Here is a 24,597-nt window from a genome sequence, read left to right on the forward strand (position 1 = left end):
GGTTTTCAGGCGTTATTGCATACCTGTATTTCATAGATTTTGATGAAATCCTAAAACAGTCTATCAAGGATAATATGCCTCGCCCACAAGATTTTCGGGGTTAGACTTTTGTGACATTTTTCTTTTCGCTCAGTGGCTAGGACAATTATTTATATTTTATTTGTGGGGATGTAATTGTATCCTTGACTCCTTATCATCTGTGCTCAAATACAAGCAAAACCTGCAAAAACTTCTGAGAATTTTGTTCACTTTACTTCTATTTTCTATTTTCATTAATCAATCCATATTAACATCATAGAGATCAGGCCGGCAGAAGCTTGCTTGTGCAGGAATCACTTTTAGTCTCTTCTTTGACTGGAACGGAGATTGAAGAATCAGCCCAAGGACCATCCATTGTCATTTCTTGTGTTTGACTGTCACGAGAGTATAGTGAGCTCTGCGTTTGGCTATCCTGTGGCAGTTTCTCAAAGGCCTTGAGTCTCAAATGGTCAGTCATTGAACCACGTACAACGAGTGGCGCTTGAACTGGACTATGACCTTCTAGCATGCTGACAACTGCAGACATCGCGGGCCTAAGAGTAGGAGATGGATTGCTGCATAAGAGACCTACGTTGAGCATCTTCATTGCTTCGTTCTTAGAGAAATTTGCTCCAAGACTTGGGTCAACCAGCTCAAGGAGATTTCCTTGTTCTTGCAAGACATAGGCCTGGAATTTACCACAATAAGAAAGATTGTAATCATCTCGGGGTGCGTTTTCTGTTATAAAAAAGCTTGTCATATGCAAAAAGATGAGGAAATCCAAACAGAAAGCCCATTACCCAATCAAGAAGATACCCCTCCTTTGGTCTGAAATTTGTATTGCTTTGGCCGCTGACAATCTCTAATGCAACAATACCGAAACTGTAAACATCTGCCTTTTCAGTCAAGTGACCCCGCATTGCATATTCTGGAGCCATATATCCTCTACAAACATAACCATGGTAAAGTCTTATAACGTAAATAGTTACATGTTTTGTGCTTTCAGTAAAAAATAGAAGCACTTCTAATATGATGAATAGAGCTCCACCATCCTAAAAAACTAAGGCAATGCCGTTACTTGGTGATACTCCTAATAATGAAAACTCTGGAGCTTGATTCCAGTTTTTCTTATTATTTTTGTTTGTTTGTTGAAGTTAGATATAGCTTCGTCTTTGGTCTAGCTAACTGAAAGGAGCAACACATGTGAGCTCTGTGATCCCTTTGTGTACCAGCTGATTCACGGTACATCAAAATGAAGATCAACAAACATTCTTAGATTAGACGTCTAATGCCTGGGCTTGATACATAGCTAAGGGTCACACAGGGTATTACAAAATAATGTCTTCTATCCAGCAAATTAAAGCTTTCTACATTCTACATAATTTTTTTTTTGCTCGGTAAAAATTAAATTGTATTATATCAAAGGAAACGTAGGTCAAGATAACCTACCATTACAAAGGACATATAAAAACAACCCTAGACCAACCACCCTACTCAAGACTCTCTATACACAATATCTTCCCATCTAGCTACAAATTGTTCAAAACAAATGTTTCTTAGGTCTTTGATGTCTAGTACGACTTTCCGGACTTTTGGGATCACCATAGCTTTCTACATAATAGAAGTAGAAATATAGAGATGAGACTAAGAACAGATCACCTCTTAAATCTTAATGGGGCAAAGGAACTCATAAAAGGAAAATGGACTCACATTGTTCCAGCTATACGGGTACTGATATGAGTGTTCTCCTCCTCATCAAGTTTAGCCAGACCAAAGTCAGAAATCTTAGCAGTAAGATCTTTATCAAGTAGCACGTTTGTTGCCTTCAAGTCTCTGTGAACAATTTTTAGCCTCGATTCTTCATGAAGATAAGCTAAACCCCTTGCTATCCCAAGGCAAACCTTAAGTCTTGTGGGCCAATCTATTTTAAGGCGCCCATCCTCAGGCCCTGAAATCAAGCCACATATATTTTTGTAGTGTTTAGGGAAAAACAAGTTGTTCTTGAACATACCAATATCTAAAGATGTTTTCAAAATCTAGATATATGATATAAAACATATATAGTAAGCGGCTTACCAAAAAGTGCACGAGCAAGGCTATTATTCTCCATGTACTCATAAATTAGTAATAGTTGGTTTCCTTCAATACAGCATCCAAAAAGCCTCACGAGATGTGGGTGTTGTAAAGCAGAAAGCATGCCTATCTCATTCACAAATTCGCGGTTGCCTTGCTTTGACTTCGAAGATAGCTGCTTCACAGCAATTACTGAACCATCTGAGAGGACACCCTACGATCACAAACAATTCATATCAAATCAAATCTCCATTTGTCTAATATGTAGCTTATGTAGAAGAATATTAATATTACTTGCATGGTTCTTTTAGTTTGAGTTTTTTTTTAGCCAGTGAAAATCCGAATTCAGTTACAGTGATATGAACTCTTCTCCATGAGAATACGTCAAGAAAGATCAGCTCAAGTTGAAGACTATAAGAGTGTGTATAAAAGACGATATATTGCACGGTTAATTGAAACTTCAGAATATTTTATTTGTAATAAATTCTGATGAAGCCACTATTCAATTTTCATCTTAAAGCCTTATAGAATGATTTCACTTAATGCTATCGGAAAGAAAATCTTCATATTTATTCCTTTTCTTGTTCTATATAAGCTTTGGATTGAACCCAAGACCAAGATTCAAAGGCATTTCACTTCTAGGTTAAGCTAGGCACCAAATTTTTCCCTGTGACAATTGAGAAAAAACATTTAAAAAATCCCAATCCATATTTACCTTGTAAACTGGACCAAATCCTCCTTCACCTATTTTATTTGCAGGATCAAAGTTACCAGTTGCAGCTTTAATCTGTCTTAAAGTAAAGTAACCTGTTTGTAGTTCAAGGCTTCTGAGTTCTGTAATAAAACAAAGTCTTTGTTACCACAAAATACACTTGCTTACTACCTTCCATATATAAGCTACACAATTTTACGTATACACATGTAATAGAAATGATTCTATGAATGTTTCCATGCATGTAATCAAACTATTCTTTGTGATGAAATCAGTTAATGATCCATATTTCCCATGTAAGTGTACGCACTGAATGGGATATAGCCCATAAGCATACTTAAATTACAGCTTGAGGTATTATCATTTGAGAACAATTATTTCCTCTGGTCAGAAACATTTCTGGTCTCATACAAAACCACAAATTATTGCCTTGCAGTCTAAGAGACAAAGAAAGGGCACTTTCGTCTGGAGGAAGAATCAATTGAATTGGCTTCCATGTGAACGCCAAAGCAATCATCTGTGTTTACTTTGTTCAACTCACCTATAATGAGACGGATCAAATATTTCCCTTAGATTTCAAGCTGGATGGTAAAAGTGGAAGGGTGCTTTGAAGTGTTCTAATAATCATAACAGTAAACACACTAACATTATGGGTGTAGCAGAGATTAAAGACATTAACGGAGAACAAAAATGTCTAATAATCTACAAATCACTTGGGTTGGGGAGAGAGGTTACTTTTCTTACACAAATATCAGCACAAGGATTTCACACATATTGAAGACTTTTAAACGAAATAAAAATAAAAAGATATGGGGAAACCTAACCAAGCAGCCATTTTACAAAATATTGTCTATGTCACGTAATACTGAAAGAAGATCAAGGGACTCCTACTATCTCTTCCTTCACAAAAACCAAAAAAGAAAACAAAATAAAGGCCTGGAATTTTGGATACAAGAACTTATCCACTAAACTAACCCAAGAGAACCACACAACATGCACAGAAAAGCAAAAATTACATTTTGGTTCATCTCACCTTTGTCCTTGAGATCTTTTCCTTCCAGGTAACCCAATTTCCAGAGGACTGCTAGAACCAATAAAACTGCCACAAATGAACAGACTACAATGCCCGCAATAGTCCCAGCAGATAGCCCAGTACTAGGATCAAAGTCTACAAGGAGAGAGATATCATACTTTAAGCACAAGGAGGTCAATCAAGGAGGAGAGAATGAATTGTCTGTAGCAACCAGGAGTAACTTTCTTGGTGTCACTGATATTGCCGATATAAGAGGTCCATATATATTACCCCATGGAACAGCTATAGTCCCTTTTCCCGCCCAGTACAAGTGAATTTCCAGAGTACTCCCAGTCACAGTAGCGTTGTATTCCTTAACGATGTTCTTACCAACGCCCCCAGCTTCTTCAGCTATATTAAAATCCTTCCAAATTCTCTCACCCTACAGCGAGAACCATCTGATGTTTTATTCTTTTGCATGACATAGGATGAATTAAAAAGTAAGAACGTAGGTAGAAGTTGAATTTAAGTTGATATTAGTAATACAATTGACCACTCACTTGGATATATATGTCAAATATTCGTCTCCCTGGAGTGTTGTTTCTCTTATCAAATGTGAACATTATTTCAGCAAAATGAAGCTTCACATTATAACTTCCCTGCCGTAAGCAGCGGCCATAGTACTTTAGTGAGATTTGAGCAATGCGGGCAGTTGAATACAGCGTTTTGATTGAATCGTTTGTACTTGGTTGTGCTATGAACCTAGCTGGGTTGGTGTCGATCACAGAATACCCTGTAGTACTACAAGCCCATTTGTCAGTAGAGAAGAATGATGATGAACCCATCTCATCTAAGTCCTGCTCATACTGCTCTCCTTCGAAGAAAAACCTTGAACCTCCGCAATTCACGAACAAGTTATAGTCTGCGACGACAATGATACAATATTTTATTCAAAAAAAGAAATTTTTACCAGGATCCCAAATTTCCTTTTTTTACCAGGATCCCAGGTAGATCATAAGCCAAAGTTGTATCTGTATGACGAATACCAAGTTCGTGAACTTACATTTGGATTTTCCAGGACAGGGAAGGTCCTTCTTCAAGCACCAAGGAACTCTGCAAAATGAAAATTTTTGCTTGTTTATTTCTCTATGCTAAAGTCTTTTATGAATAGGAAATATGATTGGATGATCAGGGAAGCTTACGAGTTGGCTGGCTGGGCAGGAAAACTAGAAATTGCGTTCCTATTATAGCACAGAAAGAAGGTCATTTACACAAGAAACTCAACGTATTCTAAACATGGAGTAATCAAGTGAGCGGAGCGAATGATCTGGGCAGAAGGGGGGCATAGAAGGGGGGTTATGCGGACAAAAACTAAGTTGGTTGGTTTCTATCTGTCTGTCCTCACCTATCCCTCTCCCTCTCCCTCTCCACCAAACCCTAACTCTCTCTCTCTCCCCACCCACAAACCCATCTCTCCTTCTCTCTTCTCCACCCTCCGCTCACACCCCACTGCTTAGTAGTTATCTAGTGATATAAAGAGCTTACAAGTTATTTTCCCGACAGTTTGATTGAGATGTCCCAGTAAAATTGTTATAAGATATGTCACTGCAAGACACATTAGCAACAAGTTAATTTAGGAATTTTTATATGATACGCCACATGCTATTTACAAAAATACATACAAGTTGTGCCGGGTTCCCGATATCCATGGGGAAATTTGTCCAGTCAATGTGTTGTTTGTCAGAAACCTACATTCATAAACTTAATTACTTTAGCCAACGATTGGAAAAGATAAAATGAAGGGTAAACAAAGACCCTTACTGTAAGTCTGTAATAAATGGAAGAGAAAAAAGATCAAAAAGTACATCAAACTTTGCAGTTGGTTTCAAAATAGACAACGTATTTTTTTTTTCAAATAAGCATTGTACTTTCAAAAAAATTCAATTTAGTGATACCGTCCAATTAATTGGATGGCGTGTTGACGTGGGTCGTTAAAAATTTCCCCAAATCTAATTTGCCCATCTGGCATTAGTTTCAACCTTGAGGTGGCATCCACGTACATAACATGACAGGATGATACACAACATACTTCCACTATGCCTTAAGCTTGTCCATTCCTCCGCACAAGTTTTTGTTTCCAACAAGTGAAAACCTCTGTTGTATGGGTACGCGCTAATTTCCTCTGTATCGCGTACCCGTGTCGTGCGGACACGGATACGGACACGGACACAAACACAGACACCCGGACACAAGCAAAACAGTACCCTAACTCTCAGATCTCGCCGTGTCCAAATCGTTGTACCCGTGTCCAAACCAGACACTCCGTCCCGTACCCATGCAACACAGGTGAAAACAAACTTGCGTTACCAAAGACTCCATTGTTTGGAACTCGTCCCTCAAACTGGTTGCCGGACAAATCCAAGTATGAAAGAGGAAACTGCTTTAAGTATTATGGAATATCACCTTTACAAGAAAGGTCAAGAAATTCTAGACCTCTTAAAGAAATCAATGACTTGGGTATTTCTCCTTCAAAGATGTTACTGTCTAGGCCAAGGACTTTAAGGTTCAAACAATAACCAAGCGAAGTTCGAATGTGGCCTAACAATCTATTTCCAGAAACTGATAACGCTACAAGATTGGTCAAGTTACCTACTTGTGGTGGAAATGAACCAGTGAGGGAATTCTCGGCCAAGTCAAGGAAAAGCTTAAGCCCAACAGGATGATATTTTGTGTGTATCATCCTGTCTTGTTATGTGGAAGTATGTCAGGATGATACTTTGTGTGTATCATCCTGTCATGTTATGTGGATGCCACCTAAAGGTTGAAACTAATGCTTGATGGGCAAATTAGATTTGGGGAAATTTTTAACGACCCACGTCAGCACGCCATCCAATTAATTGGACAGTATGACTAAATTGATTAAATTGATTTTTCTTGAAAGTACAATGTTTATTTGAATAAAAAAAAAGTACAGTTGTCTGTTTTGAAACCAACTGCAAAGTCCGATGTATTTTTTGGTCTTTTTCTCTAAATGGAATTTTATTTCGAAAAATTCAAAACTTAATTATAGTCTATATAGATGCTATTTAATTACATGAATTGTAGCGTGGTTAACTGGGCAAAGGTTTCTGGAATAACACCAGTCAGTCTGTTGAAACTCAAGTCCCTACAAAAGAAAAGGAGGTTCTTAAGAAAACCAGAGTTGCATCCTGCTTAATATTTAAGTCCCCATTAGTGTCCTTAAGTGACTACAATGAAATGTATATCTAACGGCTTGACAAATGATTATCAAAGATAAACTGTGATGATAATTGAGAATCCAACAAAGCATGTAAATTGAAACGTTCAGAAGACTCGAAGTAAATCTAATACAACTTACCTGCAGACTTAGCGCTTTCAAAAAGATCATTACAGAAGGACTTGCACAGGAAATTATTCAGAAATGTTGATTAAGTTCTAAAGTGGATATTAAGCATCTTCAGAAGTATGGAGCTGCATGGTTATTGTGAATATGCGAAGTGGCCTGGATCATGTGGAACTCAAGTTTGGCAAAAAGATACAGGGTTTCAATTGAGTGGTTAAAGAAACTAAAATTGTACACTAGAACAACAATATTTGGCAAGTTGATATGTACATAACCTTTTGACTAGGCAACCATCCACAGAAAGTTGTTTTCTAATCCATCTTCTCCGCTGAGGTGCTCCTAGTCCCAACTTATTAGGCATAAGACAGTTGTGACAAGGGAGACACAAGAAACGCTGCTTGACTGAACCTTAGATCCTATGCATGGCTTGGAGCAGAATGGAATCAGCGGCTAGAATTCTAAGGGGCAAGCTAAAAAAGTAAAGTACCCTTGATTCCATTAGTTTATTGTCCAATTCTGGTATCCCTATGATTGTTGTCAGTTATTTTGGCTTTACTTTCCCTTCTTTTAATATCTATGGATCACTCATTTGAATGACATGAATCCATATAGTCAAAATCCATTAGCAGTAATAGAAAGGATATACACAGAACAAAGAAACATTGGGGGAAAAAAGAATAACAGAACCTAAACTAGCAAGACACAAAGAAACTTACAGTTTCTTGATGTTTAGCAATCTTTCTCCAATGTATGGAGGGATTGGGCCAGTAATTGAGCAGCTTCTTAAAACCCTGCACAAAAAGGTAAAGCTTAGTCCTTTACAAGACTAATAGTAAGATTACACAAGAAGTATATATCCACAACTCAACTTACAATTCTTCCAGTTTTGTCAGCTCTTGCAGATCAGGAAAAGTCATATTCGATACATTCAGGTCAGATATCCTCCTGAAACAAAATGGTTTGATCAAATAACTCAGACCACCTTTCTGAATTACAATCCTGATATCAATTAAAAAGATCACGAAAGCAATCATATAGTGGCAAAAGGCCTTTACAGTTGTTCTAGGTTTCTCAAGAGAGAAATGTTAGAAGGGATAGGACCCTCCATATTTGTTCCTTGCATATCTCTGCATTTGTCCACATAATTGTTAGTAAATTATGCAACATTTCTCAAAACAAAAGTAAGAGATACAGTAGATATTGAAAAAGTCAGTTCAGTACTCACAGCCTGTCAAGGCTTGTCCAGTTTCCAATGAAATCGGGTATTCTCCCAGTGATACCAGAAGCCGCTATCCTACTGCAATTAGTAACCGAATTTCAGACATTCATCACTTAAAATGGACTGCAATTTAATTTAGTAACATTAACCAACTTACAAGTCCGTTAAATTTTTCAGGTTGGCAAAAGTTTCCGGCAATTTTCCTGTGAAGTTGTTTCCAGAAAGATGGCTGCACAAGTAAAATAACAACGTCATGACTCACAACAGAAGTAGTACTAGTGATGGTTCATTCAACCAAAATAAGAAAAATATGTCTTACACTCTTCTCAGTGCACGCAAATTTCCAAGCTCTCGAGGAAGGGGTCCTGTAAGATTATTGTCTTGCAAGAACCTGCATATAATTTAAGTTGGGTTAGCAAAACTGACATTTTACGATATTACTCATTTTGAAATATCTTACAATTCTTCCAGAGTAGAGATACTCCCGATTTCTATTGGAATGGTTCCACCGATAAGGTTTCCCTTCAAAGACCTGATAATATGTAGATGATTATCATACTTCAGTAATATAGTACAGTTAAATAAATAAAATTACAACTGTAAGCTAGGAAGGTTAAAGATGAAAGAAAACTTACAAAGTGACGAGAGGAAGTGAAGCCCAACTTTTTGGAATAGTCCCATACAGAAAGCTGCGAGTCAGGGTTCTGCACGAGAGTGGGAACAGTTAAATAAAGACCCAACTTCGCTTTCAAGTGTTTCTAGCGTCTTTTGGCAAAGATGATCACAATTCTCCGTGCATGCCATGGAGATGAATGTTAGGTAGAGTATGCAGTGTGTACTACCTGTTGGGCCAAATACAGTGAGGCCCATGAAATTTGAGTCTTTTATTGGGTCTGGGCCTGCTTTAGTTTAGCCCATAATTGGACTCTTTACCGGTAGCCTACAAAAGTCAAATGGGAAAAATGTTCCTGACTTACATTTCAGTCAAAAACGTGAGGTTGGCCAAGTCAACTGGTAATTCTCTCTCTAATCTCAAACTCTTGAGCTGACTGAAATTGAAACAAAAACACGACTATTAAAAATGTAGAACATATTATGTAGCAATTGAAAACGCTGTAGAATGATTTCATCTTTGTGTAAATTAAGAAAATTGCATACATGTTTGTGACGTGGCAAATGGTGGAGGCGTTGAAAGTACAATTACAGGTGACATTGCTCAAGGCATCCTCCGATGCTGGTGTGGTTATACTAAAACCTTGGTGTGCTGCGCACGAATTCGGGTTCACATTCCACTGTATGATTCCCAATTTTGTGGATATTCGTCGAAGCGTTTGTACTGTTCTCACAAAAGTAAGTTGACACTGAAATTACAAATTAGGCGAAAAGTTTAAAATATTTAAGAATAAGACATTAATAAGACTCTCCTACCTTCCATTTTGTGTTGGACAAACCCTAAAAAATATATTTATTAAAAGTTTGCCATTGACCTAAAAAACATATTTTGTTTCTCTTTCCCTCCATCTCTCAAAGCTCAAAGCTCAACCTGTTTACTCACTCTTTCTCCCAACCCTAAAAAATAAAAATCCGTCCACTACTTAATGATGAAGAATATTTTGAAGTAATTTTATTGTATTTCTTTTTAAAAAAATAAAAATAGTTAGTTGAAGTAATGAAATTGATAAACAAAGTACACATTATCCCATTGACGTAATTGTGTTTTTTTAGTTGTATGTGATTTTCAATTAATGTAATTTTTATCAAATTGTATGTGTGGACGAATTTGGATTTGAAGTTTATATATCGGTTTAATTGAATTTGGATTTGAAGACAAAAAAAATCACATGATTTCAGGAAAATTTTGGGCCAGACAACCAAGATGGGTCGCACAAATCACTACCAAACAACCCCACCATGCCGTAGAAATTGCTCTAAATCGATGCAGCAATGGTCGCCCCAATATCAACACCATAAGATCATTTGGAACTGGGTTATGTGACCTCGCTGGGTCGTCTGGCATATAACTAAATCGGCCTAATCAAGCCGCTCGAAATGGTTTCTTGGTGTGGCCTCCATAAGTCGTCTAGGAATACTGATGCTGGCTTCCCTTAGTCATTTGTGAGCCTTCCTCTCGATATTTCTGGGAATCATTTGTCCATTCAACAAAATAGCTATGCTTAAGTCTGAATTCAACAAAAATGGTGAACACTTCTCAAAACAATTTTGTCTCTTCATTAATTACATAGATAAAACAGTACAATGGCAAATACCTACTTCTCCCATGGCTTCAGTAAGCAAATACTCATTTCTTTATTTCCCGAATTTCTTTTTTCTTGTACTTGATTATTTTATAATGGCTTGTAATTTTAGTGTATTAGAATTTCGGTGGTAGGAATGCAGGATTTAATTTGTGAATTATTGAGTTAAGCATGCATGCTAGCACTGGAGATGATATTCTTGTGTTTATGTTTTGAAATGTTTAGTCCTTGGCACTTCCATTCTATCCATGATTGTTCTCTGTGATTTGAAGCTTTGTGTGGTCTATCCAGTATAAGTATCTGGATGGTGGCTGGTGGATGGAGACGAAGGGTGGAAAATTGTATGTAACCGGTAGGTTTCTCGGTTTCTTTTCTGGTCAGGCTATTTTTGGTGGGTGTGTATAGACTCTATGTTGTGCCTAACATAAGTACAGATCCCAAATAGGGTCAGTCAATAATAGGACCCAATAAACCCCATTAATAATGCAGTGATTTAGTTAGTGGTTGACACTTGACATATGTATGGATGTATGATCTTAATTAATGAAATAGACTGGACTGAGAACAGTATAATAATGTGATATTTGTGAGCCTCGCTCGTTAGTCGTTATCCAGGTAGAATTATTCTTGCTTATACTTTTCTTACGTTTATTGATCAGTTTCCAAATTTGCGTTTTATTACTCTTACATTACTGCATTACAACCTTTCTTACGTTTAATGAAAAGAAAACTCATAGCTTTTATTGCATTTTTCAGGTTACAGAGCAATTTAGACCACTTATCATAAAAGTTGTGTCTTAGCATCAAAAGGAGCATTATTTACACTTATTATGAATACTCAAAGCCGCTATAAAAAAGTGCTTTGAAGAAGTCAAAGTCAAAGGTCAAGGACTCCAAACCAGATAGCTGAAAGTCAAGTCTTTAACTCAAAAGACCAGAGATAGATGTCATTGACATAAAAGAAGGTTTTTTTTTCTAAAACCTATCTTGATCAAGAAGAAATCAAAAAGCAAAAGCATAAAACAACTTAGTGAGGTGTCTCAAATGTAATGGGAGAGAGCAAATCAGTCTTTTGTAAAAATAGGGGTATAAGAACTCAAAAGTAGGATGAGAGAATGCACCTAGCTAGACTTATTCTAGTGTCATGTAGGATTTTATTTTATAGTTTTTTTACATTCAAGTCATTTACTTTTTATTCTTCATTTTCAATCTTGTTATTTCTTCAAGTTGTTGTTCTTCATTCAATCAAGTTATTTACTTCAAGTTGTTCTTCATTTCAATTTTGTTATTTCTTTCAATGTTTGTGCTTTCAATCAATCTTTCAATTAACTAATCTTTTCTAAATGTTCTTACAACTAGAGTTAGTAAACAAGTCCTAAGCAAAAGAAGTCTACCTTCCATCCTTCCTCCCTTTCATCCAAGTTCTAAACAATCTATGGTGAACCTTGTTAGACTTCTTACAACAACACTTTTATTTTGTAAAAAATTCTTCAAAACGTGTACAAAAAATTTCAAATTTCATTGTACATTTGCTATGTGCTTGGTATATATATTGCTTAAGATAACAATATATATTTGGTTTTGTTGATAACCGAGTAAATTAATGGTGCAATTCATAACATAAAAACACAAAAGCAATTTATAAATCCATTTCATGACACGAAACGGAAAAAAGGAAAAGCAGCACGTACGTGAACATGCTTAAAAAATGTATGATCTTAATTAATGAAATAGACTGGCCGGACTGAGAATAGTATAATAATGTGATATTTGTGAGCCTCGTTAGTCATTACCCTTGTAGAATTATTCTTGCTTATACTTTTCTTATGTTTATTTGACTAGAAACTACATTACAGTTGTTTGATTATACAAGTTACATCAACTCTTTTCTTTAAAATATCAGTTTAATTATATTGTTCTACGACAAATTCAAGGTGTTTCTTGACTTTCTCCACGTTATCGTTTTCGGTAAACCCTTGTTAGTTGTTACATTAATACAGTCTTTATTAAATCGATTTCAACTAGATGACAACAACACTTTTATTTTGTAAAAATATTCTTCAAAACATGTACAATTTTTTCAAATTTCATTGTACATCTGCTAAGTGCCTAATATATTGCTTAAGATAACAATATATATAGTTGATTTTGTTGATAACTAAGTAAATTGACAGTGCAATTTATAACATGAAAACACAAAAGCAATTTATAAATCCATTTCATGACACAAAACGGAAAAAAGGAAAATCAGCACGTATGTGAACATGTTCTAAAAATGTATTATAATTCTTCAGTGACAAAATTACCGGCTTTAAGTTCATAATAAGAACCAAAAACTTGAGCGTATAACTCATAAAATTGGCCGCTAGATAATTCTATGTTGCTTTTTGGGTAACATGACAGATTCATGTTCTTATTGTTGGAAATGCATATATATATATATATATATATATATATAAGTATTTAAGGAGCAAGTAAATGGAATTTCGAAGCTAGCAAGTCAAAATGGGTGCAAGCTAGAGCAAAGGCAAAACAGACTTAAATGGAATATATAATTTCGCCAAACAACTGAAAGAAATGGCCGGGTGGAAACGTAATGAATTACTTCAAATTCGTAGATAAACATAAAACTCACATTCATCATCTGGTATAACTTGAGCATCATATATGAATTCTCCGGTGAAAGTCAGAACAATGAACAGAAGAATAAGAATCGTATAAACACTCTTATTTGAGATTGCAAGAAAGTTTAACTCCATCAACCTTAAGAACTCCAAGTTTTCACCAAAAATCATACGTGCAAGAAGTTGAAATGGACGACAGAAACTAAGTCACAAAGAAAGAATGAAAAAGGCTTTGGGCCGGGTGTGGGTGTGGGTGTGGGTGTGGGAGAGAGAGAGAGAGTAATATGCTTAATAGTATAACTGTTAGTAGTGGGGAGTGAGCAGAGAGGGAAGGCGGAGAGCTAGTGAAGGAGGGAGAGGGAATGTGAGTTTGGGGCGAAACGATGTTGATTTGTCACGCAGGAAAAAAAAAAAAAAAAAAAATTGTACATGAATATTTTTGCCCACAGTTCTAAACCACACAATGCTCAAAAGCACCACACGTATCTAGGCTAACAAAGACTATATATATATATATATATAAAGAGAGAGAATCCAACTCTTATTCCACCTTAAATGTGACACTGACATTGATACTGATACTAATGTGAATCCATTTGGACTTATTATATGAGGTGTGTGATTTTTGTATTTTTTTTTTTCGTATTTTTTGTATTTTTTTTTTTGGTAAAGTAGGTTTTGTGACTGTTCAGTTTGGATTTGAGGTTGTACACTATCATTGGGTGTGAGGCGTAGAAGATATGGACATTAGTGAATGTGGGAAATGAGATTGAGAGTATAAATTTTCTTATGGCTGGTGAAGAAATGGGCATTTAACAAAATGTAAAGTTACAAAAAGAAAAATACCAAATTAGATTAAATCATCATGTGAAAATTAAGGTAATTATTGCTGCACAAGATTTTCCACGTTATTTGAATTGAGGTAATTATTGTTAGTCAATTGAACAAACAATTCTTCCAGAGAATAATTCTCTAGAGAATGTGTGGCTTATAAAGTTATAAGTTACTAGTATATGTGTGTCACGCTTTTATTTGAATTAGATAGATTAGTGGGACCTTTAGTATTTAGGAGAGAGAAAAGGAAAGAAATAGGTGCGTGCCCGATGCACGTTTTTGTAAGTTGGGGAGATTTTAAGAAAAAAGAAATGTGAACATATTTGGCACGACTAATTGGCTAGCTCCCCACGCTGGCACGCCGCATGAGTAGTATAGCTGTATAGATGACATAATTCTTGCCAATCTTGGTTTGTTTATTATTGCCACATGGCCCAACCATAGTTTTTTTGGGATAGGTTTGGCCCAACTAGGGGTCTTTGGCCCTAACGATTCTAACCCGCCCTTGGCCCAAAGCAAATAAAGCCCCACAACTAAAAGCCCTCATTAGTTTTTGAATGTGCCTTCTAGTAAAGAACAGGGCTAAGATTCTAAAACATAGGCCGAATGTGAAAACCTCAAATCCAACTCTTATTCCACATACCATAATTGTCCAACTCTTTGTTAAATATTTTCAATTAAAATAACATTGTCCTTTTATAATTTATCACTTACACATGAATCCTTGTTTTATAACAAAAACTTGTCAACTTAGCTGGAAGAACAATGAGCACTAGCCTAATAAAAATAAGACTTTATTCCTTTTTGATCATCAAGTCAAAGTCCATAACTTATTATTCTCAATTTTTTTTCTCACTTATTTCTTATAAATTATATTTTTATTCACATCCAAGGAAGTCTAAAAACTAAAAATTTCCTTCCACACCATTAAAAGAAAATACTGAGGGCACATTTGTAACATGAAAACCAAAACAACCTTTGTCGGGAAAAATGACATTTGTAATCTCAAACCTTTCTCCATCACTGTTCAAAAGCCAATATTTTCATTTTCATATACAAAAGCTTTCACTTTTAAATTAGAAGAAAGGTAATATTATATTTGTTTGAATCTATTATAGAAATAATTTATGATATTACAAATAGTTTAACAACTTCCAAGACCCTTTAACCAAAACTATTATGTTTCTTCTTTATATATATTACTTATTCCTTTAAAATGATAATATAATTATTTGTTAGATGTATTTCAATGTTAAATATAATTTTAGTGAGGTTTGAAACAAGGAAGAACAAATTCGAACTCTCGATGTACTTGATTCATTTGTAATTGTGGATGTGCATTTTAAATTTTTGAACTTATACATTATTACTAGATTGGTTGGACTTTGAGTTTGTAGATTATTATACATTTTGTAATATAAATGAGTTTAAAACCTGATGTAGTAAAAAAGAAAATATATAGGCGGCCACTAAAGCCCGACCCTAAAGCCTTTTTAAGAGGGGGCTAGATGACGAGTCTTCTTAGACTTGTGACCCGGCCCTTGGTTTTTTTATTTGGGCCACATACGGCCCAATATCTTAAGGGCTTTAAATGTTTAGGGCGGGATAGGTTGCCCACCCCCTAGGCCCAACCATAGTTAGTAATTTGGCGAATGCAAATTTGTCGTACGTTTAATAAGACTGCACTTTTCAATCGTATAGATTAATTTGCGAATTTTTTAAGGTCCAAATAATTCTCGAATAATAAGCCCAAATAATGGGCCCGTAATCTCCGTTAAAATACCTAAAATAATATGATTATTATATTATAGAAAGAGAAAAATTTGAGCCTTGAATGAATACTTGGAAAAAGAAAAACTTAATATATAGCATGGGAAAGTGGAATCTTGGTAATATTTGATATTAATGACTTACTATTTGCATCTAGAGAAGACCTATTAATAGAAATAACATTAGTTTTTTTATTAGAGTTAACTAGTAAACCCCCCACCCCCCACACACACACAGATGAGTCAATTAAGATTTCCCCCTTACTGGATATTCTAGTAATTACTGAATACTGCTTTAAGGATTTGAACGTAAGCCATATTTTCCCTTTCTGTTTATTATATATATTTATTTGCCTAGATCCATAGATCCATGACATATTCATCCAGTTGTCTTTAGGGTTTGAATTCAGCCATATTTTTTTCTTTATGCATAGATTTATGACATGTTCATGTAGTTGTCTTTAGGATTTGAATTGCAGCCTGATTTTTCCTCTAGAAATCCTGAAGATATTCATGTAGTTGTCTCACCCCTCTTAATACATTGTTAGCAATAAGAAATTCCAAGCTGTTAGTAGTTACAGTTTAGCTAATTGACATTGACACGAGTATACATAAGTTAGTGTCAGATCAGATACAGGTACCAAGTGTCTAGCATGGCCGTATTGAAATATAATGAAAGCACTTAAATCTTGAACCAAAAATGTATTTGTTCTCGGTTCTAAACATGCTAGTAACATATATTGGAGATGGGACTATGTTAATTGCTGATCCCTACTTACTTTTATTACTATTCAGTTTATTGGGGGTTGATTTTGTTGTCGAGACCAGTTCTGAAGTTCAGAGTCTTCATACTACGTTAATTGCTGACCCAACTCTTATCATAGCTACCTTTGAATTCATAAATTACTTTGAACATGGTCTCTATTATTTAGTCGATTACATGCTTATGAGAAAGATACAGGAAGAGGAGCTGCAACAGCTTTTTGTAAGAGACACGATGGAAGGATTCTTGGAGCAGTTTACAGCAAGTTTAAATGCCAAAATGCCATGCAAGCAGACTGCAAAGGTGTTGAACTCGCAATTATACTGACAAAGAAACTCCAGGCTCTGCATATAGTGATATTGGGAGATAATCAAAGTCTTATGAAGACTCTTGCAGCAGGAGAAAGTACTATGACAAGGGATTCTGAAGACAGCTACAGCAGGCTCCTGGCTATTCTGAAAGAGCACCATGTGTATATCCACGAGGTACGTCTTTTTCACTATTAGGCTTATGATCTGTTGTATCTAATTTTCTTAATCACTCACTTCACAAAGGGAGTCTGAATATGTGCTTATGAGAAAGATATTGGAAGAGGATAATTAGAAGCTAATAAACCCTCTCTTTTGCGATGTTCAGAGGAATTCTTGGGAGCTACATGTTCTTCTAATAGGTATCAGTGGTCGAGTTACAGGCGGGTTTTCTTTTTTGGTATTCTTCTGACAACCAGTTTTCAATAGTTTCGATTGTTATTCTCACTGCAGAAAAATATAATCTAGTGTTTTAATTAGCAGTTGGACCATAGGACCATAGCTTCTTTAGCATTTCAACGTTCCAGAGCTAAGAGCTTCCAGCCACACTTGGATACGGTATATTGCTCCCCAAAGATTTTGTGGAAAAAGAATAAATATGATACTTGATGGGGTTTTTTTTTTTAGGCTTCCATTATTACTACAAAGTATTTTTTTTTGGGTTTTGACTCACGCAATTTGTGAGCAAACCCTTACTCTTAAAATAGCAAGTATCACCATCACAATTGAAAAAGAATAATCTCAAATAATTGATCAAGATGTAAAGTCTATTGATGTTTTGATTAATCTCAAATGTGTCGTTGCAGTTTCAATAGTTCTGAACTGCTAGGTTGCTTTGTCAGATGGAGAATTGAGTTGTTGTTCTGATATTTGTACATTGATTTATTCTTAAGCAAAAGGACATGCTCGAGCACGGTTGAAAATTATCTTAAATATCATTTTAAATTTCATACCATTCCAAGTTTTAGTTATGCAAGTCACTTTGATTGCACTGAGGAACAAATAATATAAAAGTTGAAAATGAGCTCCCCCTTGTTTAATAAGACTGTTGGAGTCCAACTTATGCCTTACATGACCCATTTCTTCCTTTTTCTCCTTGCCATACACTTGCTGGAATAAAGTTTTTGCACTTTGTTTGTTATCGTGACGATCATTTGTTTTTGTATATATCCTAATAATCCTTGTATCATGCTTATGGATTCAGCCCTTTTAGTGAAAGCGCAAGGACTGTAGGAGCTGGTTTAGCTGTTCCTGCCATGCAATCTGGATGCATGCAGATGGTTGATGTTTTCAAACTAGCAATCTCAAGCTTCAAGGTCCAAGATTGGAATCTTTTCGGTTCTGGGATTTGAGGAAGGTATCACAAAGTCGTTTTAAAACAATACCGCTCCTTATGGTTTTGTCACTTCCTTTGAATTTGGATATTATTTTGTTTTGCCTAGTTGATTAATTTCCTCTTTTTAATTGTTCTCAAGTTTGTTATTGCATCTTGCCTTTTCAGTTTTCATGTGGCCTAGGCCATGATTTGGATGTCTAACTTTATATTTGGTTGTATACCCAAGTCGGTTGTAGTTGCCATTTTAATACCATGTCGCCAACTTGTTCTCGAACACATTGCTTTTTATCGCTTATTGATTCTCAACATTCACCCTTAGTGTTATATGCAAACCTGCAAAACTTGATTGATTATCCGGTTAGTGGAAAAGCACTAGCCATTAGTGTTTGATCTATGAAGCAAGACTACTGCTGCAGTCTTTGCATAATGGTTGGTTTTTTATATGCACATTACGACAGTTGAGTCACATTCATTATACGCTCTTAATAATCTTTTCTTAAACCACCAAAGTCATTGATTTTGTGTCTGTGTGTGGGAGAGAGATTTTGTTCATTATTTCCTATAGATGTTTTAGGTTTACTCATATTTTGTTTGTTTCTCTTGCGAATTGCCGTCGTGCCCTATGTATGTAAATTTGTGTTGATCAATGATCATTGCCTACAATACTAGTAAACACCTCGATATAACAGCTCATGATTCACAAGTTAATCTACCTTTTTCTTTTTCCTTATTCTAGACAACTTAGGTACCATCAAGCCATCTGCTCTTTCATTGTAGACTTGTAGCGACTTTTCCCATGAATAGGAGGGGGTGAGGATTGGTTCGTGGGTACCACTACTCGACTTTTTCCTTTTGTGTTATTATTTTTTTATTTTTTGCGTGTGCGTGTGCGTGTGTGCCTACTTGTGTGAGCGCGATTACATTAGTATCATGTAGTGGAAAAGAAAAGTAGAAAACGTAGTGGATTTCTCTGTGCTGAGTTTAGTGTTTGCAATTGAAAATAGCTATATAAAGAATGTGATTAGTTTAATTATATGTTTTTGTTGGTTCTACAGGGAGGTACTAGAAACTAGAGATTTGGAATATCAAGCATGGGCGCATGTTCGAAGCCTTAATTCGTCTCTTGATGAGCACAACTTAGAGTCACATGTTAAAGCTGCAAATGAGGCTAAATACTATTAAGATTTTGTATGTTTCTTCCACACAATTAATCCTTTTGAGCTTCCACTTATTGGGAAGTAATATATTGTGCATATTTGACTAAGTACACAGCACATAAGTTTTGTTTCATTCATAACTTGCACAGTTGCACTAGTACATACATAGCTAGTCATGGAATGAATACTTTATATATATATATATATATATATATATATATATATATCATGGAATGGAGCACATGACCCTCATTGTTCTTTATGACCCGCTATACTAACTTTACAAGGACGCATGGCTTAACCACGTGTCAATGTCTTCACAATTTATCATTATTTGTTGACTTTTTAGGTTTGGTTTTCCCTATTGGTGGACTACTCGGTATCTGAGTTTGCATTGTGATTAAGAAATATAAAATAGGTTAGACAAATCTTTCATACAACTCTTTCTTACCTTTTTTTTTTTTATCTACAATTTCTCTACTCCATTTATCTCTGTGTTTGAAACTAATGTCTTGATGACTAGATGCTTCTAGTTGGGTGTCATGGTTAGAGAATCCACATTATTTGCTCTATATATTATCATTGGACACAAGTGTTTGTTTGAAAATTTGAATTTCACTTGGTACAAAGTAGGTCGACCTGCTTTATACATTGTTATGTTCCGACCGCTCCTTTTTATAGTTATGTTGGGTCCATGGCTTGCTAGTACATGTTGATGCAGGACAATATTTTTGGACAGTCCTAGGTTTATAGAAGTGGTGCTTTTGTTTATATATAAAGTGTTTCAAAGTCTTTTAGAATAGTTAGATAGATCATTTTGTTGTTGTTCAATGTGTTGTGTAAGGTATCAATTTGATGGAGGGAAAAGCAAGAAGTAGGCCAAAATAATTGCTCCCCAATCAAATGATCATGCTCACCTCAAGCTCCTTGTCAAGGTAAAAGCTTAAAATTCCACCCTCTATTTTCTCATTTGTTCAACTTCTTAGTTCATTTAGGTGGATTTTCAAATATTTAATTAATTGCACGAGTTTAATTAGTACTATTGTATTTCTAAGTTCATTATTTGTTTTGTGAATTTTTAGGAATTAGATGGACTTTGTGGATTAGGATTTATAGTGAGTGAAGACATCACCAATACTTGGTATTGCAATGATTCGAGATTGTTTGGAAAATCGTATTGAATATATTACCCTTTTTTGTAAATATAAATTTGTAACTCTTAAAAAATATTTTGAAGTTATATTGCATACATGGTTTAACGAATATCATATTTTTTTTCAGTCTTTTGTTTGTATTTCCTATTATTTACTTGTCAAATGGTATGAAAAGGCAATGGGGACTTTATTATGGAATTGAGATGTTTGTTTCAATATGGGGCAGGTTTAGCTGGTTGCTACAAAATAAAATAGGAGATTTTTTTTTATTTGCAACCCATCAGCAACGGTTCATAACCGTTACAAATTTTAAAACGCGTTGCTAAAATTTTGATATTTGTAATGCTTAAAACCGTTGGAAAGTTTTTCTTGCAATGGTTAATAAGCATTGGAAATTTCTATTTGCAACGGTTAATAAGCGTTGGAAAGTTTAGGCTATGTTTGATAGCCCCATTTAAATAAATAAATGGCACTATTCACTTGTTTGCCACTGTTTGATGTGTTTTTTGAGTCATGGCAATTTTTTTTATTTAAAAGCGACAAATTGTTATTTGTCATGATTTTGGTGCCAAAATTTACTCGCTTTTGAATTTTTTGTTTGACAAATTTGCAATTTGCCACCAATAAAATGAAAAAAAAAGCCGGATAACATTTTTTTCTCTCCCCTATGCAGTTCGATCAATTGTTCTCCTTGATTCTCTCAGTAAATGATCTTTTAATCGATTTGGACGGGCGAAGCTATTTCATCGATTTGCACCGGATTTGGTCAATATATTATGACTTGAGATTCATCTCTCTCTCTTCCATCTCTCATTCTTTGTTTATTCTTTTTCTTTTATGTTTATTCTTTGGATCATTAGTTTAACAATTTAATTGGATCTATTTGTTCCCGATTAAAAAGTTCCTTTGATGAGGTTGGTCACTATTTATTTACTTGTCAAATGAAAAAGTAAAAGTTGATGGTATGTATGAACTTCTAATTACCCATGGTATTTTTTGATTTTCAAAAAGATTAAAGATTATTGAGCAATTTTGTGTAAGGATGTCTTTGTTTCTCCTTGCTGTTTGATTTTACAAGGTTTCTCACGCTTTCTTAACTTTAACTTGTGAACTTTGGTGTGGAGGAGTGGTGAAGAGCAACCCGTTAAGTGTGAAATGCAGTTTTCATTCCAAAGATGCATTCAAAGTTAATAAAACAAGATAATTGGTTTGTTAGTCTTCCCATCCCGTGATCGATTGGTTTGGGCAATGAAACCAATTCGCCATTCATTTCAACAATGATATTTGTGATATTTTGATTATATGTGAAAGTCTCATTGAGAATCTTGATTCATTACCAAAATATTGCTAGTTAGGTGCATGGATCTATGGTTATGTAAATGTTTGTTAAAAATGTTCTCTTTAACCATGGTTGATATAGGTATTATCATTGGACTAGGTTTTGTGAACCTTAGCAAAGTTAGAAATATGGATGTTAAATGAGGTTTGATTGATTTGAAGTTTAATCTTAAAAACCTTTTCCATAGATGAATAACCTTTTTCTCTTGCCTCAAAATACTTCAAATTAATTTTTGTTGCATGAATAACTAGCTTTCTATATTTAATTAAGTTAACAATTGTTCCTAAATGGCCGTTATGCATGAAAATTTTAGAAAAAAACTATAATATGAGATGCTTTTGATGCTTTTTGATTCTAATTCTTTTGGGACATTTTAGGATTTGATTTTCTTAGAATTATGTATTCTTTTATGTTTTAATTTTAGACTTATTAGCTTTTTTTTGTTTTATTGAAATTTATTCTTGGAGTTGTATCACAGGCTTTTATGTTTTAATTAGAATCTTACGGAACATCGAAAAATTCATAATGTGATCTAACCCCTAAAAGTTCTTTCCTATATCCTTTCTCTAGCTTCCATTGATAATGTGGGTGTGTAGTTGGAACTACTTGGTGTCTTTGTTGGCTTTTAAATTTACTTATTGTCGATTATAGACACGGAAGTTTGTGGATTTCGTTTGCCTCTTCCTCTTCCATGCGTTTTAGCAAACTCTTTAATGTATTACCTATTAATTTTGTTTTGTGGATATTTGGTGTCCTTTCTCTCCATGGACACTTGAATATGGCTTCTTCTGGTTTTAAAGGGGATAAAGCCTTTTAATATAATGGAAAGAAATGTGTGTCGAGGGGTACCGAGTCATTTTATTACTCTTTATCTCCTTGCTTTAAATCTTTTGGAAATTTGGCGGTGTGCAATTTGATTCCCCCAGACGCCTAGTTAATGGTAAATAAGACGGATAAGAGTACTTAGTATAATACCTTGGATTGACCGCACTTTTTGTTTTGTGGAGGAGTGGTGAAGAGTTTTTCCATCTGGTGTAAACTTTCAAGTTTTACTAGGTAGTATGTGTGTGTGTGTGTGTGTCTGATGTGATTTTTGGTGGAGTGTGTTTCATGTGTGCTTGCAAATCTGGTCTCTATATATTGTTGTTGTTGGGTGGAGTGTTTTGGGTGCTTTAGGTGGCACTAATTCTTTATTATTTATTTGTCCTTGGCTTTCTTTAATGTGTGTTGGATCTCTTCCAATCTCTATTAGTGGAGTGTCATAATGGAAACCCTTTGGTGTTGCAATAGTTGCAACTAGTAGATAAGCAAACTAGTAAATTACCACATAACGGATCTTTAGCTCAAATGGTAGAGCACTTTTGCATTTTCATGTATCCCAAGGTGGTGGTGGTTCAAATCCACCAAGATCCTTCATTCATTGGTATTTTATTATGTAACAATGGTGTTAATGGATAAAACTATATGGTTGAATATGTTTTTAGTACCTATTTTAAATATAAAAAGAAAAAATTATTCAATGTCTTTAAAAGGACTATTTCTTATTTAAATTTTTATTTCTACAATAGTACATAAAAAGCCCAAAAATTATTTAGTATTGTGTAACTGTTATCGTTGGTAGATTGTTGAGAAGTTAGATCGAACGAGAAGGACTATCTTGTTTATATATATATATATATATATATATATATATATATATTTTTTTTTTTTATTTTTTTGCTTTTTCTTATATTTCATTGAGTTTGAAAACAAAAAAACTTTGAAATTATTATTTTTAAACTTTTGGGAAAAATAATGAAAATAAAACCATATACAAATAAAATAAATTTACAAATAAGAGTAGCTATCATTTTTAAATCTTAAATATTTTAAAAACAAAAAAAATGAAATATTTGGTCCTAGCCTCTAGACAAATTTGGACAATCAAACAGTTTGCAAATGGATGCAAATGATATTTACCATGCCCTATCAACAAAACAAATTAGTTGGTAATTTTTTTGAATTTGCCATCTAATTATTTGTGATATTGGTGTTCATTGCGATTACAAAAATTGCATGGCAAATGGTGACAAATTTGCTTTTGCCACGTGATAGCCTTAGTTTGCAATTTTGCAAATTTTTTTTGTAACGCCTTATTTACCATTGCAAAATTTCCAACACTTACCCATCGCTATATTTGCAACACTTAAAAGCGTTTATAAAAATGATTATTCACAACGGTTTTTTGACAAACGCTGCAAAATAAAAAGAAACCCCGTTATGGTGTAGTAGTGGTTGTTTGAATTGTATTTGATTGATGACCATTATTCCGAGTTGCATCTCCAACTTCAATAATATTTAAATGTGTGATTGATTTGCATTGATGTGTGAAAATAACTATGCACGTGTGATCAATTGTTGTGTATGATTAATGCTAGTACAATGATAAGTGAGCTGAGAATAATATTTCAACGAGTCGACCACACCTTGAGAACTCTCCACGCCTCGGGATTTGGTAATGATATATTATGACTTGAGATGTCATGTGATAATAAGGTATTCATTGAATGTGCCATGAATGACCTGTTAGTGTTATGTTGGGTATTCCTTCAATGTGGCGGGAATGACCCCAGGTATTCATTGAATGTGCCATGAATGACTTGTTAGTGGATGATGGGTAT

The 24,597-nt window shown here is 34.8% G+C and overlaps 1 protein-coding gene and 2 long non-coding RNA genes across 3 annotated transcripts; 2 read left to right on the forward strand and 1 right to left on the reverse strand.

Moving 5' to 3' along the window:
• Positions 1 to 137: 137 nt before the first annotated feature.
• Positions 138 to 13,677, reverse strand: LOC147518833 (putative LRR receptor-like serine/threonine-protein kinase At1g53440). The gene is given in 25 exon segments (XM_086590556.1): positions 138 to 306; positions 308 to 706; positions 819 to 963; positions 1,729 to 1,966; positions 2,095 to 2,305; positions 2,807 to 2,925; positions 3,837 to 3,971; positions 4,062 to 4,257; positions 4,376 to 4,737; positions 4,879 to 4,928; positions 5,018 to 5,056; positions 5,361 to 5,420; positions 5,498 to 5,563; positions 6,910 to 6,981; positions 7,896 to 7,970; positions 8,053 to 8,124; positions 8,235 to 8,306; positions 8,405 to 8,476; positions 8,556 to 8,627; positions 8,718 to 8,789; positions 8,859 to 8,930; positions 9,034 to 9,102; positions 9,376 to 9,447; positions 9,557 to 9,734; positions 13,289 to 13,677. Coding segments are annotated over 25 exon segments (3,108 nt in total). The 5' UTR covers positions 13,449 to 13,677; the 3' UTR covers positions 138 to 276.
• LOC147518834 (uncharacterized) lies at positions 9,831 to 13,102 on the forward strand. The gene is made up of 3 exons (XR_015211898.1): positions 9,831 to 10,685; positions 10,945 to 11,005; positions 11,410 to 13,102. It is a non-coding gene; the product is annotated as an uncharacterized LOC147518834 (long non-coding RNA).
• A 2,582-nt stretch (positions 13,678 to 16,259) lies between the features above and the next one.
• LOC147518835 (uncharacterized) lies at positions 16,260 to 19,593 on the forward strand. Its single transcript, XR_015214131.1, has 3 exons — positions 16,260 to 17,128; positions 18,156 to 18,308; positions 19,343 to 19,593. It is a non-coding gene; the product is annotated as an uncharacterized LOC147518835 (long non-coding RNA).
• Positions 19,594 to 24,597: the final 5,004 nt, after the last annotated feature.

The sequence above is a fragment of the Coptis chinensis genome, chromosome 2 (assembly GCF_015680905.1).
Source record: "Coptis chinensis isolate HL-2020 chromosome 2, ASM1568090v1, whole genome shotgun sequence".
NCBI classification, from domain to species: Eukaryota; Viridiplantae; Streptophyta; class Magnoliopsida; order Ranunculales; family Ranunculaceae; genus Coptis; species Coptis chinensis.